Consider the following 18,529-nt stretch of genomic DNA (forward strand, 5'->3'; position numbering starts at 1 on the left):
TGGCCTGTATTAAATGAAGGGAGACCAACCTGTCCTGCACAGAGATCAAAATGGCCAGAAAACTGGAGGTCCTGGCTCTGCCCCTGTGGAAGCCTCCACAGCACGTGGGTCCAGGGGCTCAGCCTGGGAACTTACCTCAGCCCCCTCAGCTGTCCTTTTAGCACTGCTGGTATAGCCAACTCCAGGCAAACAAACGACCTTAAATCAGGCATGGGGCAGGGCTATCTGAGATGGTCCAGCAGCAATAGTAGTGGAGGCACTCCAATCTGTGTACCTGGGAAGGGGGCTGTCACTCTCAGAAACCTAGCACACTGAAGAGGCCTGCCTGGCACAGTGCCTGGTGCCGAGTACATACCAACTGAACCCTGGAATGAATGCATGGGTGTTGAGTCGTGTGGGTCCTTGGGATCCCACTCTCCCCTCAGCTCCAATGTCCCCACAGGCAAACTTCCTCTGAGATACCATTACCACCGCCCACCAAAAGCTGATGCCAGAATGAATGAAGAGCCTGGCACAGGCCCTGGACTCACCACACACATATCTGGAAGGGGGTGAAACAGGCCTAGTGGGATGGGACCCCCCAGCCCCACCCCCCAGTCCCAAACAGGGTAATCCAAACAGGGTAGTATACTTGGAGAGCTGGAGGCCAAGTGGGATGTGAGGCCGATGGTCACAGTGGCTTGAATAGTGTTCAACAACGGCCTTCCTGCTGAATGACTTCAGGGACTTCAGGCTGTAAGCCTCACTAGGCCTAACAGCTGGCTTCAATCCCATGGGACTTGCAGCTGAGCACCATGGCCCCATGAAGGAGGGCTGGCTCATCTGGTGTCCTTCAGTGTTCTGCTCTGGGATGTGGGTATAGGGAGGCTGTTTACTCCCCAGCCTGTTCTCCACTACTGTTGAGGCCCAGCCGAGGCCTGGCCCTAGAACCTGGCACAGACCTGCAGGGCTGCCGTGTCAGCAGCTTGTCTGGGATGGTGCAGAACCACTGACAAGTGCCCTTGAACAGACACCTAGAAAAGTTGGACAGATATCAAGACAAACTTGGGTTGGGCCCCAAACCCTTGGAGGCCGTGTAATGCGCATTCTATGTTAAGTGAGGACACACCACTCAAGCCGAGAAGCAGACTCTGGAGTGAGAGTGGCGGCTCCACTGTAGGCCCAGCATGTTTGTCAGCTGTCCTTCAGAAGGCCCTGTCCTGGGTCAGGCTGACTCCTGACTCCGTAACGAGAACAGAAGAGCAAACAGCTGAGGGTGCTAAACAGTCTTTGAGAACTTTGAGAAGGGAAACTATTTTCAAGCCCGTCAAAAAGAAGAAAAGTCAGATGGATGCTCATCTATGAGAACTCTCTGCTCTGCCTGGCTCCTTGGTTGGGAACTTGAGCTGCTCCAGTGCCACTCCCTAGTCAGTCTCTGCCTGATGGCCATTGTTTGCTCTCCACTGGGCTACTCCAGTTGTCTCTGTGGAACACTGTGAGTGCTATCTGATTTGCTATTTATCTGCTACTTCATACGCTCACTCAAAATCAAAAACATGTCTATCATAGCTCATTTTCTGCACACGACAGAACAGGCCTTTGCAAGAAATAATAAAAAGCAGGAGGGACCCTGTAAAGAGCTTTGGTGACTCCCTCTCTGCAGGCTTTGGTAAACCTTCTGAAGGTACTGCATTAATATGAGGTGTGACCGTAACTGTGGCTTGGCCTACAGCAATTCCCCATCTACACTGGCAGCCCTTGTTCCACATGAAACTGCTCCAATTTATTTTCCACCAAGTGACAGGATGGTGGCTGTCCCCTCCCCCAATGCCTGAACTGCATGCATCCCTGGAGTCCAGCAGGACAGACAAGTGTAAGGGGGAGACCCCAAAACTCCAAGCCAAGGTTTCTATCCTCCTTGCTGAACCCACCCAGACATGGAGGGCCATGAGAAAGGGCTGCAGAATCTAAGCAGCTGGCAAACAGGCCCTCTTCTAAGGGGTGCTACTGTGTCCTTCCTCCAGAGCAGGCAGGTGGGCTCCCTAGCCCTGGGTGGCCATCATTTTTCACAGGTGAAACACCTACAGAGGTACCCAGGAGGCAGAAGCAGGCAGGGAAGCGTGACCCGGCTGTCCCAGAGCTAACTCATCCCTCAGTGTGCTTGTCTGGTCTGCCAGGGCCTCAGAACAGTACTCATGAACCAATCACCTATGTCCCTCAGTGTGCTTGTCTGGTCTGTCAGGTCCTCAGAACAGGACTCAAACTGATCACCTTTGTCCCTCTGTTCAGTTGGAGCACAATATTCCTGCCTTGTGGCTGCAAAGGCTCTGGGGAGTGACATGGTGCCTTGGCTGTGGAAGTCTTCCAAATGGGACCAGAGGCACCACAGGCCCAGATGGTCTGGCCTAGGGAGCGAGCCTTGTGAACCAGACATTCAGAGGGGCTGATGTCACCCAGAGTCTTCGGTTGAGTGGCCCTCTAGAACAAAGGAGAGGAGAGCTAGCCAGCTCTCCCTACCCACACAGCTGTGACTGGCTCAGTCTTTTGCTGAAGTCTGAGAGAGGCTCTAGAGAGCCTAGGAGGAGGGGAGCAGGTCTCAGAGGTCCAAAATGTAACGCCAGGGGCACCACACCTGTTAAATGAGGTCTCATCCGGGGGACTGGGGATGCTGGGTTGATGCACAGGCTTTCTTTGTGCAGCTGCTAGGAAGGGTGGGCAGAGGATAGGGCCTAGCAACGGGAGCAGCTATTCTCACTAGCCTGAGTCTTCCTGGGGTCTCTCCTCTCTGCCCAGCAGGAGACTGTCAAATGTTTTCAAGGCTTTTGAAGTAGACGCTGACCGCTGACCAGGGCCTGCTTTGCTGAGCTCTCTTTTGGCTAGGGACTAGAAAATCATCATCAGCCCCCACCCCTGTCTAGAACACAATTCAAATTCAGTAGCAGTCTTACTGGTATGTCACCACAAGGCTGTGAGTTCACTGGAAAGCACTGGGCAAGCAGCAGCCAAACCCCCTTTCCAATGTGTACTAAGTCATTCATTTATTTCAAGATGTGCACACTCAAGCTGGCCAGGACAACTCACAGCCCCTAGGTATGTATAGGTCCTTCAATGGCTTGGGCTACAAACAATTCATAGCCCACGCCGCATACACACGTGATAGATAGAGCAGGAAACCTACAAACCCCAAGTCACTCCGAGAAAAATGAGGGAGGAGGGGGTGCTAATGCAGCATCTGTGGGGAAATGAATGCACACGGAGGGAGGAACGAGGGAGGAAGGCAAGCTAGCTTCAATCTCGTCACCGGGACCTCACTCCCGTGGGGGTGGTCAGGGGATTGAGTTTAATAGGTCCTTTAGGAAGCCCTCTGCATCGGTGACTTCAGACAGGAGACCTGGAAAGCAGAGACAAGAGTGTGAGTGGCATACAGGGTCCCCAGACTCACTGAGTCACAGATGCCTCCTTCATGCACAGAACATGCTCCGATGCAACCGCTTGCTGGATTCTACCAATGGCAGGGAGGTGAGCACTGTGTGACAAATACTCTGCTCCAGAAGTGGGCACCACCAGAGACAATCAGGCAGAAGCCATTTGAATTCCCCGGAGTAGAGGATTCCAACCTTTCCAGGAGGCACTGAAAGGGCTGCAAACTACAACTCTTGAGGTTGGTTGGTTGGTTGTTTTTGGCGGGCTCTCAGCTCCTAGACTGGCTTCAAACTCACTACACAGCTGAGAATCTCCTCTGAGCTTCTGTGCTATCACGCCTATCTGGTGTGGGGACTGAACCCAGGTCTTCATGAATACTAGGCAAGCACTCTTTTAGGTGAACCACACTCCCCAACCCAGAGTGTGTCTTTCTCCATTGCCCTCACCTTATTTTCTAAGATAGGTTCTTAGAGTTCGCTGGCTGGCTACCCTGGCAGTCCAGCAAGCTCAGAACAGGATAGAGGCCTCTAGGTTCTTCTGGGCGTCAGTCCCACCACACCCTAGGATTCCTAAGCAAGCTGCCAGAGTGCAGGGGCTCCATTTTTTCAATTCTCAGAAAGAGACAGTAAGTAGGGAGCCGTCCCTGCCTGCCATGGGGACTAACAGAGGCCTTCGTGGTGGAAGAACCCAGTGCAGCCTCTACACCAAGTCCCCAACAGGCACCTGACCTCATCAGCAGTGTGAAGCCTCGAGTTAAATATGAACTGAATCCAAACAAGTCACCTCCAAGCATCTGCAGTAACAAGGCAAAGTGGCCCGGTTGCTTCTCTCAGCCCCGGAAGGTGTCTTGTTCTTGAATTTGAACAGGCATGTCTGCTGTTCTAGTAGTTTAAAGGTCTGAAGTAAGGTGTAAAAGCCTGGCCTCACAAAGAGACTAGAGGCTCACTGCTGCCAGGGCCTGCCCAGGTACCAGGCCTGGAGGCAGGTGAGTCCTTCGCCCCTGCCCACCTCTTCTCACAGGCTCTGACTTTTACGGTCACTTTGACAGTCTCATGTGACAAGCATGGGCTCAGCACTGAGAACACAGTACTGTGCTCTTGGTCAGGATTAACTCTGAGGAAAATAGTGAGCCTGCTGCCTAACCAGCCAGACTGGGGAGACACAGATGCGAAGAGCAAGGAGCTATGGAGTAAGAAACAGACAAACAAGGGAGCCTGTAACAGCTCAGGCAGCAAGATCAGAGACACCATCCCAGGGCAGAGCCCCCACTGGGCCACAAAGAACAGTGGCCCACAGAGTGCCCAGGACTAGACAAACAGAAGAATGCATGGGACAAGAATCCAGGCCTTTAGTGGCTCTCCTTCCCAGAGGACAGAAAGGTAAGAAGGAATGTTAATAGAAGTATTCACTTGGCAACAGGGCCTGGGGGACTCTCCCCTGCATCTGTACACAACCCCCTACAGTGAACAGCAGAAAGCCGAGAAGCGTGAGCCAGCTAGCACACAGGAGCTGGCCGGGTCAGGTTTCCTCTGCTTTGGCTTAGCAGCTCTCCTTTCTTAGACAGCTCCAGTGGAGGGCTATGACACAACAGTGTCTGGGAAGTGTAATCTGTAATCCTAGGTTGATTTTCCCAGGCTCAAGCCCAGAGTCAAACACACCCGGTTCCTAACACTTTTCAGATATGATATCCAAGTAAGTTTCAAAGTATTTGAAATTAAGTGATCAATTTGTACAAACAATTTGTAGATAGGAGACAATGGACTTGACTTCTGGAGCTGTGGTCCAGATGTTGCCCAGTCGAAATCACAGTCGAAATCACTCCTTGCTGACCATCACCACCTACGCCACACCTGCCCAGGCAGCTATGTGCAAGGAAGACAAGTGCCCTTTTTCCTGTTAATTCTGAGCTGTCACTAAAAGTCAGAACTGGAAGGAGCTTGCCTCTTCTGCGCTACCCATATCCACTTAACCTCAACCGTCCCCATAACAGCACCAACAGAATGAGGCTAACCGGAGTAGCCCGGAACGCTGAGCTCATGTACCATGGGCAGTGGTGGAGCTGGGAGGCCATGGGCACCAGTGCACGCTGCACTGAACCTCTCCCATCTGTGGCTGTTTCATTTGTTTTGGAGATAGGGTCTCTCTAAGTAGTCCTGTCTGTCCTGAAACTTTCTATGTAGATCAGGCTAGCCTCCAACTCGAAGATACGCCTGCCTCTGCCTGAGTGCTGGGATTAAAGGCAAGTGTCACTATACCCAGCAAGTGGGCTGTTTGAATGAACACCTCTACTATGACTGGAGGTAGATACTGTGTGCCTGTTTCTTCTGCTCTGCTCAGTTCCATTGAGACAGACTTGGGCTTTGCCCCAGACAATCTCTCCAAGAGCAAACTGTGCACTGACCTGCTGCATCGAGGAACTCTGAGAAGGTCTCCACTGGCATGAACTCCTCCTGGAAGGTTTTCAGGGCTTTGTCGGCAGCTTCATAGATGGGCATGTCATTGTGGCGGATGTACTCGGCCAGAGAGCAGGACCAGCCGCCCTCCGTGTTACTGGTGGGCACCTTCTAACAAGAACCAATGAACATGGGGTCAGTGAGTAACTGAATGCAGTTACTAGCTCTCTGCCTCTATCTCAGTCTTGTGGAGAGACCTCCCAACACGTACCAGGGCCCACTGGCCTTAGTTTCTCTATGAGGCCTTTCTGTTTATGCAATGTTCCACATGGACCCACATTTCAAAATAGGAATTGCCCACACCTGCATTTCCAAAAAAATCCAAGACGACTGGCATCTCTGAATGGACCATTCCACTCATGATCACAGGGCTCACCCTGCACACTAACTGACCTAAGACGTGTGTGTCCAAGCAGATAGCGAGCAGGGCATTCTACTTTAAGGTGGGCTATACAGGGCTCATTCACAAAGAGCAAAGTGTTACCCATGGGCAAGGACAAGAGTGGGAAGGCTGTCAGCGTGTTTACAGCTCATGGCTTAGAGGGTGCATGACAACTGGCCTCAGCTGCCAACAACTGGATGTGTAGATCTGAGCGGAGGGTGCTCACCTCTCCCCAAGTGGAGACTTTTAGCTTTTCAAGGGCAAAGCACCCAAAGCTAGTGAGGCGCCTCGGAATGTGGCCACCAATGGGATTTGGGCAAGGGTGCACACATCCCACACCTCTTGGAACTGGCTGGGCCCTCAAGTCCTCCTTACCTTAAACATGTTGTAAATGAGATCAACAAGAGCCCAGAAGAGCAGGGAAGAACGGTAGGCAGAATAGTCCTTCACTGCCTTATCTGTTAGCCTGGAAAAGCAGAGCAAAGATGAATGTGCAGGCCCTGCAGACGGGACACAGTCTTGGGGACTGAGGGTGCACAGAAGCTGCTGCACATGCTCGAGTGAAGAGCAGCTATGGGCAGGGAACCTGGAAGCCCTGGCTCCCAGGGCTGTTGCACCAACTCATCTGACAGTCTTAGCACTTTTCTAAACTGGGGTAACAAAAAACAGGGATCATAGGTAAACATGGCACCCAATAGCTCTAACTTAGACACAAGGATTCCTGAGCTCACTTGTAGTCTGCCCCCAACAAACTCCCAAATGTAATGGTGCCTAACAATGAAGAAGAAAAAACAAGGTTCTAACTAAGGCTTTACCTGCCACCAGGAGAAATCTACAGACAAAACAGCCAAACACATGCTCTGCAGAAAACTGGCAAGCTGGTAGAAAATCAGTGTTGAGCAACCGTGATGTCTTGGATTGCCCAGGCAACCACACAATACCTTCCAAATCCCCGGGTAATCCTGGAGGCGCTCACACACCCCTTTGTCTCTAACAAGTGTCATCAGCACCTGAGTGACCTGGCACAGGCTTGAAGGCCAGCAAGTGCCTGGGAACACTGGGGGCGTCTCTGTCAAGGTCCACTGTCTGCAGTAGACAACCCCCTTGTAAGGGATGACTCCACTGGGCTCTGAAGGATCAGAATGCCCCAGCATAAGGGGAGATCTTATTCGTGGCTGTGGAAAGCGAAGGCCAGATGAGCCCCTATCGTGACTTAAGGTCATCTACATCTCAAAACTCTGGTACACAGCCTATGGCTAGGACAAGCAGCAGTGTGCTCAGCATCAACTACTCATTTAGTTTAGGGCTCACCTACCATGAGAGAGGCGAGCCACACTGCCTTCAGCAGCTGTTTAACTTACAAAGTCAAGCCTGTTAGCATGTGCGACCTGTAGCCTCTGCTATGTTCCCTCTTTCCCACCAGCTTAGGAGGTGGGGGTGGGGTGGGGGTGGCACAGCTGTCAACTGTACTGTAAGATGGGCCTGAGGGTAAAGACAACTGTCCAGAATACCTAGTAAGATTCCAGTGGAAGCCTAGGCAACTTCTAGGCTAAAATATCTGCTGAACCCATTTTGCCGAATGTTAAACATGCAGAAGTCATTAACTTCTCTTGAGCTATAGTTTATATTCCCCCTCCTTTGTGTGTCTGTCTGTGTGTGTGTGTGTGGTGTGCGCACACGAGCACACGTGCATACTGTTGGGAATTGAACTTGAGGCCTCACACATGCTAGGCGAGGGCTCTACCACTGAGCTATAGCCCCAGCCCTTTAAACTCTAGTTTTGTGTATCTATCACAGCCTCCTACCCCAAAATGAACAGGACTTCAGACAGAACATGCTGCCAGTGATGGCACCCAAAACCTTCTGCATGCCCTTAGCTGAAAGGCCTCTCCTTCAAGGGTACCCTGATCCTGGGCAAGCCCTCAGCACCTTTTCTGGTCTGGCAAACAGTGGGCTTGGAGTCTGGGCCACAGTTGGGCTTGGCCCTCTGTGGCTGTGCTGCTTTGGTGAGCATGTGTCTTGGGTGACCCTGCCCAGCTTAATTATTTACAGATAATTAGGAAAGGTGACTAAACTGCTACATAGGAAATGGCAAAGCATGAATGCAGCTCAAGCTGGATTTCCTAATCAAGCCATGACGGAATCAGCTTTTCCTCAATTGCTGGGATGGGAATGAGTTCTACTCTTGGCTGAAAGAACCACTCGGGTGGGCTCAGCCTCTACCCAGCCGTGGAAGCCTGCCTGATAAGTGGCCATCCTGGTGCTATGAATGCAATTCCTGTTTCCTTAACAACATCAGCATCGGAAGACCTAGCTTTTGATTTCAAGCAGCTAGTTTACTAACAGTAGGGCTCTTGGGATGTCCTGGACATGACATGTTTGGAATGGGGCAGGAAAACAACTCACTCCTTCCTACTTGGCCCAAATAGGCTTCTATTGGCATGACTCAACAGGAGAGCGGCAAACTGGTCACTCTGGGGGCATGAAGTGCCTAATAGAGGAAAAGTCTCAGGTGGGCCCACTCAGGTACTGTTCCACAGGTATGTCATCACCATGGTTGGAAGGGATCCTCCTTCTGTTCCCTTCCTGGCCTCTAAGTGTGGAAACAAACCTTGGGCCTAAGCTAATGAGTTCAGAGGCTACAGCAGGACTACACAGGGACACCTGGTACTCCACTGGCAGAAATAAGCTACCACTCCAATGGTGCAGTACAGCTCCCCAGGGTGGGCAGCGACTATTCAGGGCCACCATCAACCCAAGTAGTGGCTGAGTCTAATCAATGTGCTGTGAATGATCAAGGGGGTATTGTCAAACAGCCTGGGAGGAAGGCTCTGACTTCACTTACAGATGGCTCTTTCAGATAACCCCTATCTGACCCAAACTATGATGTAAAGTCAAGAAAACATGGACCACTTCCTGCATGCAATGCTCAGTTGGTGCACACATGATTGCAAGGAGGGCATAGCAGGCCTAAGGAAGGTGGGGACAGAAGCCAGGAAGGAAGAAGGAAGGACAAGCTTTTAGTCACTAGACAAGAAATCCCCTGCCACAGCCACAGCCACACTGAAACCTCCTTAGTTTATAGCAAAGCCAGCAAGAGCCAGAAAGTCTAGCTCCCTGGCTTAGCCTTGCTGCTTGTCCTAACTGCCTCACCAGCCAATACCCTGAGGCCTGGCTGTCTTCCTTTCTGAAATTTCTACAGATGGGATACCCAGATTCACCTTTTCAGTGGTTCAACACAAGATCCAGAGGGGCTCAAGCAACTGTCGACCACCAGTCTAGACTCTTAGGGTGAGGACTGGAGCCAGAGTTAACAGCCAGGTCAAATGAGCACACCTTCAACATGCACGTACCACATGACTGAGACAGCCTGGAGACACTGGGAAGACCCTGAATGTAGCAACTTCCCAAAGCAGGCACTGACCTGGTGGCTCCTCCTGGAGCCACTGCCCGGGCATGCGAGGCTACCAGCAGCCTGCGTAGGATCTCCACACGAGTGGCTCTCCACTGCTCAGGGGGTAGAACATGCAGGGCCAGGATGGTGAAGTAGTGGGGCCCGTCTACATCGAAGGCACTCTCTACCCACTTCTCCTTGGGCTGCTCCAGGAAGCCTTGCAGGTTCTTTTCCTCCCGGGATGTTGCTCGAGTTCTATAGGAAAAGAATTCAGATGACAACAGGGAAGGGGCAGGGAAGGGACAAACAAGATAGCACTGGACAATCTTCTGGGATTGTACTTCCTACCACCTTCCTCTCTAGCAACCCAAGCCTTCTACCTGCTAAGGTCCATCACTGTGTCACTGTAACACAGTCCCCAACACCTCCTGGCTCTTGGACCAACTCTCCAATGCAGACTTGTCATAATTTTTCTAGAAGCCCAGGGAAGGGAGGTGACCTAACAAAGTCACCAAGCCAGTAAGCAACAGAGTTGAAGAATGGGTTCCCTGACATGGTCAACAGCCCACCTTCTCCATGAATCCCCTTATGCTGATGTGGTCTACACTGCATGTGCCCCGGGCACCCAGGCTCCCAGTGTGGGCTGTTTGCTCATGGCCTGTCCTCTCTTCCCATCATCAGCAAGTTCTTCCAGGCAGGCAGCTGCTGCCTGTCTGAACTGTGTGCCGATGACCACAACACACTGACTGACAGGCACGTGGCTTTTTTTATTTACTAGGCATAAGAAGCCCGTGAGACAAGAACCACCTGTCCAACTGTACAAGAGAACAGGCTATAGTACTAGGAACTAAGTGCCATGCCAAGCAAAGACTAGACTGAGGTCCTGGGCCTGTCATCAACTATACCCCTAGAGGCTGTCATCAACTATACCTCTTTCTCATGACAAGTCTTGCCGATGGCCAGGACCCACCCAAAGAGGCCAAGAATCTCCAGCAGTGTCCATATAACCTACTGGTACTCATTTATGAGGAGAAGACAAAACACCACCCAAAACCCCAGTATCCAGCTAGCATGGTCATAGTCACTGGCTATAGGGATGCAGGAGGATGGTATAAAGACACCCTGTAAATTGGGCATGCCCAGACCCAATTGGAGCCCTAACTAGTTCTCCATCCCTGTGGGGAACTTCAGACTTCTGGTCATGGCAGGCTCTTCTCAGGTTCAGGTTTAGCTCACTAGCACAGCAAATTTGCTTTTGTGTGTAAATGTCTCATCAGAGGCACAACTGCCTTATGACCAAGCTCATGTCACTGTCCAATGGCTAGCAAAGGAAGCAGCCCGTGGCTGAGAAGGAGGCCCTGCCTGTTCAAGGAAACTACAACAGAGGCAACACCTGAAGTCACCAGTTCCATCTGATGGGGTCAATCCTGTGAAGTGTTTTCCTCACTGGGTCACTGCCTGAGCAGTCCTCTCTAGCTTATGGCTACCAAGAGGCATGTTTCTGCAAAACCCTGAGCCTTTGTCAGGGCCCCAAGAACACTGGCAATTAGTACTGCTGGGGCCTGCAGCAGGGTCCAGACAGCAGAAGGCAATGCCAGGTGTCTCTTCTGACAGCCAGGGCGTTAGGCAGAAGGTGCCATGTGCTGTGAAGAGCCCTGCCCTGCAATTTAAAATGAAGCCTGCAGTCTCAAGGTCAGAATTTATCTCAGAAGGAAAAGGGAGGAAAAGAAAACCAAGTGTCAACAGGGAAAGGACAAGAGCTGACTGCCTCGGTACCTGATAGCATGGTAGCTTTGTGGGAGGACTATGCCCAGCCTTCCCATGGCTACCAGCACTGCCTACTAAAGCTGTGGATCTCAGGGAGAAGACAGGTCTGTACCCAGCCAAGTAAAATCCAAGAGTACAGGCACAGAAATATCTTACCGTGTTTCTAAGCCTGGCTGAGTGGGATGGCTTCTGCCTCCTCAGAGGCCTCTTTAACACCCCATTTCCAGCCTCACAGACACAAACAGCTCTTTCTCCCTGGCCGCATTCCTGTTCAGTTGCTTTCCCAATATTCAACACCCCCAGCTCCCATTCTTGCCAGAAGCGTTACTGACTGGCTGAGAAAGCCAAAGTTCCACTCGTGCATCAGCCTCAATCCCACCAGAAGCCTACAGCTATATCAGCTGTGTGCTCTGACTAATGACATGGTGCAACTCTCATCCATGGTCCTCATTTGAGTTTGAAAGTGGAGGAAGCAGCTTCTCCATCCCTGCTCCCTCTGAAGGCCAGCCCAAGACCAGAGTCCCTAGGTGCCCATAGTGGGGATGGGGCAGCTCTGCAAAAGAAGTCACTCACATTGCCACATTCTCTGCAACCCTCAAAACAGTGGATTAAAAACCCCTTCTCAGTAAAGGCTGGGGCATCTAGTTAAGCAGAGAGGGACCGAGAGTGTCAGTCAAGGTAGCACCCGGGGCCACAGGGTACTGACGTGTTCAGGACGTAAAGCACGGTGTGAATGATGTATGGGATCAGGTGGATGTTGCTCTCCCGGCCGCCCCCACCAGTGTCTGCACTGAATGACTGCTCCATGGCAAAGCGCAGGAAGAGCAGCTTGATGTCATGGATGTTGAGCTGGTACGTGGGTTCCCGCTGGCCCGTACATTCCTGGAGGTAAGTGTTATGCCTAGGGAGAAGCAGAACCAACATGACATGACAGACTCCCACCCCAGCCCACCCCACCCCCAGCTGCTTTCATAATTTAAACACTAGAGCTGCCGGGTAGTGGTGGTGCATGTCTTTAGTCCCAGCACTTGGGAGACAGAGGCAGCCTAGTCTACAGAGTGAGTCCTAGGATAGCCAGGACTATTACAGAGAGAAACTCTGTTTCGAAAAACAAAAAAGCAAACACTAGAGTCATAGACCATAGAAGTGAACTCTGGGAGATTTTGGCCCTGACTGAGGACTAAGTCAAAGGTCCTGAATATTATAGGAGGAGAGCTAATGAGAAATTTTATAGGGAACTCAAGAAACCAAGGATGCTGATTTCACCTCAGCAGGTCACTTTAGTCAACCCCATTCCTCAGCCCTATCTGCTCGGAACAGCTCTGTGGTCAATAAGCACAGATATGGATGCCCAATGAAGTGTTCAGGAAACGGCCCCCTTTCTGCTATTGAGACACTCAACACTCACCTTGCTAAGCAAGTGGCAAAAGCTGATTCAGGGACATGGGGGCCCCAGACTGGAAGGAGACCATTGCACTTCGTGTTGGCATTCTGTAGGGCAGCACTCTCCCACTCTTCTCGGCCTCTAGCCAATCTAGATGGGGACAGGGAGGAGAACAGGGACAAGTAACTGCTGGGATTAATCTGGTAATGAGGCACCTGATGCCGAGAGCCTGCTAACATTAGCCTAGGGAGAGAATTAGCCATTTATAAACTCTATAGATAAATTTTTGCTTCAATAATTAAGGCAAGCAAGACTGCTTCCACCAGCCTTGGCCAAGGCCAAACATTCAAAGCCAAACACATTTTCTCATATGGTTAAGTACAATTTATAGGTCTATGGGGACTAAGGTAGAAACACCTACAGCTTGAAGATAAGAAAAGCAGGCTTGCCAGTCAAGAGGTAGTAATGCACCCCTTTAATCCCAGCACTTGGGAGGCAGAGGCAGGTGGATCTCTGTGAGTTCGAGACCAGCTTGGTCTACAAGAGCTAGTTCCAGGACAGCCTCCAAAGACACAGAGAAACCCTGTCTCAAAAAAAGCCGAAAAGAAAAGAAAAGCAGGCTTAAAGCCCCAGAGTTAGTAACTCCAACCCCAGCAGCCCAGGCCCCTGAGCCAGGGCCCACTCATCTGAAGCAACACAGGTCCAGGATGGCTGGAGCCATTCTGCAAGAGCCAACACCTACCTGACAGCAGCTAGGTGACAGTCGTAATGCACAATGTTGAAATGGGACACAGTACTGTAGCCCTGCTGTTTCCGGGGCTTGTTCTCCATCTCCTCCAAAGCTACCCGTTTGGTGAAGGTGTAAATGCCTAAGACCTTTGTGGGCTACAAAGACAACACAGAAAGGGGGGTGAGGAGAAATCCCCAGTCCAGCTGTGCAAGGAGCTGACAAGACATGTAGAACTGAGCATCTCCCTTCAGATGGGTTTCCACGGGAAAGTGGTCACTCTGGTGTGCAAGCATCATTTGCTGCCATAAACTCACTTGAGGCTCAATTCCTGGGGGGGGGAGGGGAGGTGTCTAAGAGGTGATTAGGTTATGAAAGCCCCACTGTGGAGTTAACAGATACCTAGCAGGTCCCAGTATCCACTCTTGAACTTCCAGAACCGTGAGCTAAATAAACTGTGGTTTATTTATGTGTGGTTCTAGGAATGGAAGTGAGGGCCTTATGCAAGGCAGGCAAGCATCCTACCACTGAATTACACTCCCAGCCCCAAACCTCTGTTCTTATAAATAATTCAGTGTTGGAGTAGGGGGCAGAGAACCAAGCCTGGGCCATCTCTGTCTGTGCTTCATCTATCTAGAAAGGAAGCACAGTGTCTCCATGGTCACTTGCTTTACAAAGCTGCCAGATAGCTACATCAACCAGGACACCTGTCCTTCCACAGCCTATGAGCAAAGCAGGGCTGATGACAAAGAGGTCTCTCCTGGTACTGTCATAAAGCAAACAGGCCACCTTCCCACTGCTCCTTCCAGGTGTCACCTCACTTGGGCACACTTAAAAGTTGGGCTCTAATCGCTCATAGTTATCCTGAACAGAAGCAATGCAGTATGACTTGAAGTCCCCAGGCCTGAGGTTAGCAGAAACTCAGCTGGAATTCTGGCCTCCCCATGTGACTGTCACATTCCTACCCATCATCTGGGGCCTTTGTTGGGCGGTGGTGGCGCACGCCTTTAATCCTAGCATTCGGGAAGCAGGGGCAAGCGGATCTCTGTGAGTTCGAGACCAGCCTAGTCTACAAGAGCTAGTTCCAAGACAGCCTCCAAAGCCACAGAGAAACCCTGTCTCGCAAAACCAACCCCCCCCCCAAAAAAAAAACCTGGGGCCTTAAGACAAGTGCCAATGATGCTCATGCTTAGATGAATTTGCCTTCCTGCCTACAAGGCTAGCAGCTGGCCCTTGTGTCAGACCCCCAAAGCACAAGCCTATCTCAGTACAAAATGGCTTGCAGGAGACCGGCATGTCTAGACACAGAGCCAGGCTGTGCTACCAACAGCCAGAGCAGGTGCAGCCACATGCTGCCCAGGAGCCCTACCTGGAATTTGTACCCCTCCCTGCAGATGCAGCAGGTGAGGCCCGGCTCCTCTATCAGCTCTTCCATCTGCTTCAGGAGTGCAGTCTTGGTCACCACCTGGCCCTTCTCGTTTGTCTAGAGGGGAACACAGGCAGCATGTCATAGGAGGGTTTCCATATGCCTTCTCACCGTGGCTTGAGAAGACCACACACACACAGAGACAGACAGACAGACAGACAGACAGACAGACAGACAGACAGGAACGCTATGTGGAGAGGAGAGCCCTTCCTCTGTGCTGAGAGGGGTGGAACTATAGGGTCTTGTCAGCCTTGGCTAGTGGCAAGCACTCTACCACTAAGCTATACACCTGCTGTCTCCATTGCCTTCTATTGAGGGAAAGCCTCAGGATTTGTTCAGGAGCCATCAAAGCAGAGGATACCAAGCAGTGGGAAGCTGGCTTGTTGCCATGTTGCCACTTGTTATCAAAAAGCCCCTTTGGTCTGTGCCAGCCCTACTATGTCTCAGTTGCCAAGGGCTGCTGTGTTCTGATCATTTACTGTTCCCAGCAAGCCTCAAACTGCTGACACACGAGTTTGCTTGTTAAGACAAGGCTCTTCCAGGGCCACCATTTCCTCCAAAGTAGGACAACAGAGCCCTTTGTGTTGATCATAACCTGTTCAAAGTCCTGCCCACACTTAGTAGCTACATGCCATGGCCAATGTGTTTCACTGTTTTTATCTGAAAATGCATATAACAATGTCAAGCCACAGGACCACTTGAGGGTTTAAATATATCTTATATGTGAGGTTCTTGCAGTGTCTGGCATGGAGCAAATTCTGGATATACAGTATTCAGTATTTCCACTTTACTCCATGTCCCCGAGTGTGGTATGGCAGTGGCCACATCTAGAAGTGCCCAGCAACAGCTACCTCTGCCTCTTCCCCTGTGCAGTCCTCACCCCATCATGCCCAGCATGGCTGGGAAGCACATTAGTCTGCCTGTGGGGCGCCTTGTCCATTGGAGACTTAGCGAGGAGGCTTTACCGTCATGCCCAGAGTGCCCAGAGCCTTCTGCCTCATGGCCATGGCCATGCGCTTCTTCTCTGCTCGGGTCTCCCTGCGGGCTGCATCAATCTTCTTGTTCACATCAGGGTGTTCTCTCAGGGCCTCCAGCAGGTTCTCAGCCAGGGTACCAATGCCCTCGTCACTGGACACCTGCTCTAGTTTATGCAGGTTTGTGATGGAGTCGGTTCCAATCAGAACCTGAAAAAGAGAACCAGTGAGGTTTGTGTATCTAAGAGCGGAGGCAGTCTTCCATCAAGGCTCAGTCACAGCCTTTGACCATCTGCTAACATGCACAACCTGTCCAGTTATGGAAGGAGCCTGTCACCCAGGCTCAGTCTTCACAATCAGTCCAAGTGTGCAAGCTTTTGACACTGGCTTCATAGGGGTGAGAGCCTGAGATTTGCCACTGGAAAAAAAAAAAGAAAATGCAACTGGTGGATTTGGCTTTGCCAGTGACCTCTAACTAGTCCCTCTAGTCATTAGCTCAGTTATTCTCACACAAAATAAACGTGTCACGGGAGCGTGTCACGGCAGCTGTAAGGCTGGAGAGTGAGATGGCATGTGAAGCACTGTGCTGTGAGGGGAGCCAAAGAGAGCTGCTTCAGCTAAAACAGTGGAAGCATTGGGCAGGGCCTGCAAGGAGCATCCCGGCAGAAGCCCTGAATTCACAGGAACACCCTAAGTTCTGTTATATGGGTGTCTGCAGCCATCAAACTGGTGGCAATTCACCCAGTGTACAAAATTCTAGCATGTGGGAGCGGAGATGACAAAAAAATTAGACAGCTATCAACTCTGTGCTTTGGCAAAACTGGCTTCAGGGCCCCGTGGCATCTGACAGGAGCTGAGGCAGATGCAGTAGAGAAAGACCTCCAGGTGAGCTCAGTGGGTGGTCTGCAGCATCACTGAAAGACTCACCATCTAAGCCAGTGGTGGGATTTACCATACATGTGATGAAAAACTGAAAACAGAGCCAACTCCAGAGGTGAAAGCTTGAGTTGTTTGCCTCAGATCACTCACTAACTCGTAAATCCACCCTCACTATAGGAACACTGCAAACCCACACCTCAGCAAAACTGCATGTTATCTCATGCCTCGTGTTCCTAAATGCTGAGTGAGTCCATGTTTAAGACCTAGCAAACTTTTCCACAGGCACCCACACCCCAAACTCAACACCTTAAGTGTTTACTGTGAGCAGTACACGGACAGACGTGTGTGAAGTAGGAGTAGGGAAACTGCAAGACCTTGTCCACATGAAACTCACACACGAACAGGAAGGGCGGCACACACATACAGGACCTGTTTACCATCCATCTTCTCTATCCTCAACCCAGTCCATCTCCTGACGAAACAACCATTCCCTTCATCACTGAACCAAAGGACTAGGTAGAGTTCTAAAGTTACCAAGCCCTTTCTCTCTCCAAATCCCAGTTAAACCCCTGCCAGGTCTCTGCTGAGCCCATTCACTATGTAGCTCAAGCCACCACTGGCCGGGCATTTGTTCACCCAGATCATGACAAAAGCCCAGCACACATTCATCATCTTTCCAGCTTCTTGCAGCATGCATGGCACTGCCCTTAGAGGGAGATCCATCCTCCTAAGCTGAAAATAATGGTTTCACCCCTGTAATGAGAGCTAGGGCAGGGAGTTTGAGGCTAGCCCAAGTTTCATAGGGAAGATTTGGCCAGCTTGGGCTGCACAGTAAGATGTGTGAAGAACCATCACATGTTGCCCTTGGCCACATTACAGTTGTTCCTTGGTATCCTATGCCAATACAGCTATTACAAGGAGTGAAAACAATGTGTGCAAAATCTTACTGTGATTTTGGGGACCCTCCCTGGGGAGCAGAAGGGGGATGAGGTGGGGGGCTGGTGGGGAGAGTGGTGGGAGGGGAGGGAGAGGGAGAAGGGATTGATGTGAAGCAAGCTTGTTTCTAATTTGAACTAATAAAAAATCTTACTGTGAAGGCATATCAACTGTGGCTATCTACTGGATTGAGACAAAGTCTAGCAGCAAAAGAGATTTGAGTAAGACTTTCACTATATGACTGAGTCACTATACTTCTGAGGTGAGTTATCAAGAACAGGCTGCCAAACACGAATGCAGAACTATATTCAATGCAGAACATTATAAAAAAAAATTAATTAACTCCATGGATTCTCAATCAGCATTAAACCTTATACCATCCACCTAGAAAATGGTGAGACACAAGAACCATTTCATGCAAAAGACACAGACGAAGCACAGGAAAGGCAGTGTAGCATCAGAAAGCATCAGAGAAATGCAAGTCAAAACCACAGCCAGGCACCACCACACTGGGCAGAGTGGCCAGGGTAAAAATAGCCAGCAAGTGCAGCAAAGACAAGAGAACTGGGCCACTAATGCACTGCTGCCAGAAATGTAAAGCGGGTCTGCTACTCTAGGAGCCTGGCGGCTTCTTTTTATAACTGGTGTGTGTGATATGTCAATGTGAGTGCAGGCACATGTGTGGAGGGCAGAGGAAAACTGTCCCAGCCAGTCTCCTCCCTCCACTGTTGTATGGATTCCAGAATGTAACTCAGAAGGTTAGGCTGGCATGCTAAGTGCTGAGCCGCACTGCTGGCCTGGCAGC

The 18,529-nt window shown here is 50.9% G+C and overlaps 1 protein-coding gene across 9 annotated transcripts in view; it reads right to left on the reverse strand.

Moving 5' to 3' along the window:
• Positions 1-2,991: 2,991 nt before the first annotated feature.
• Ubr4 (ubiquitin protein ligase E3 component n-recognin 4) overlaps positions 2,992-18,529 on the reverse strand; it is a 111,914-nt gene continuing 96,376 nt past the window's right edge. For 8 of the 9 annotated variants that reach the window (XM_027399858.1, XM_027399859.1, XM_027399861.2 and 5 more), the window contains 9 exons: positions 15,901-16,119; positions 14,879-14,992; positions 13,525-13,667; positions 12,807-12,932; positions 12,105-12,299; positions 9,662-9,886; positions 6,613-6,703; positions 5,804-5,966; positions 2,992-3,370 (listed from right to left, as the gene is read on the reverse strand). In XM_027399858.1, the coding sequence (XP_027255659.1) occupies positions 3,306-3,370; positions 5,804-5,966; positions 6,613-6,703; positions 9,662-9,886; positions 12,105-12,299; positions 12,807-12,932; positions 13,525-13,667; positions 14,879-14,992; positions 15,901-16,119 (1,341 nt within the window). In that variant the 3' untranslated portion in view covers positions 2,992-3,305. The remainder of the gene's footprint in view (positions 3,371-5,803; positions 5,967-6,612; positions 6,704-9,661; positions 9,887-12,104; positions 12,300-12,806; positions 12,933-13,524; positions 13,668-14,878; positions 14,993-15,900; positions 16,120-18,529) is intronic. The other variant, XM_027399865.1, reaches the window with a different exon arrangement.

Source organism: Cricetulus griseus, chromosome 2 (assembly GCF_003668045.3).
Source record: "Cricetulus griseus strain 17A/GY chromosome 2, alternate assembly CriGri-PICRH-1.0, whole genome shotgun sequence".
In the NCBI taxonomy this organism is placed as follows: Eukaryota; Metazoa; Chordata; class Mammalia; order Rodentia; family Cricetidae; genus Cricetulus; species Cricetulus griseus.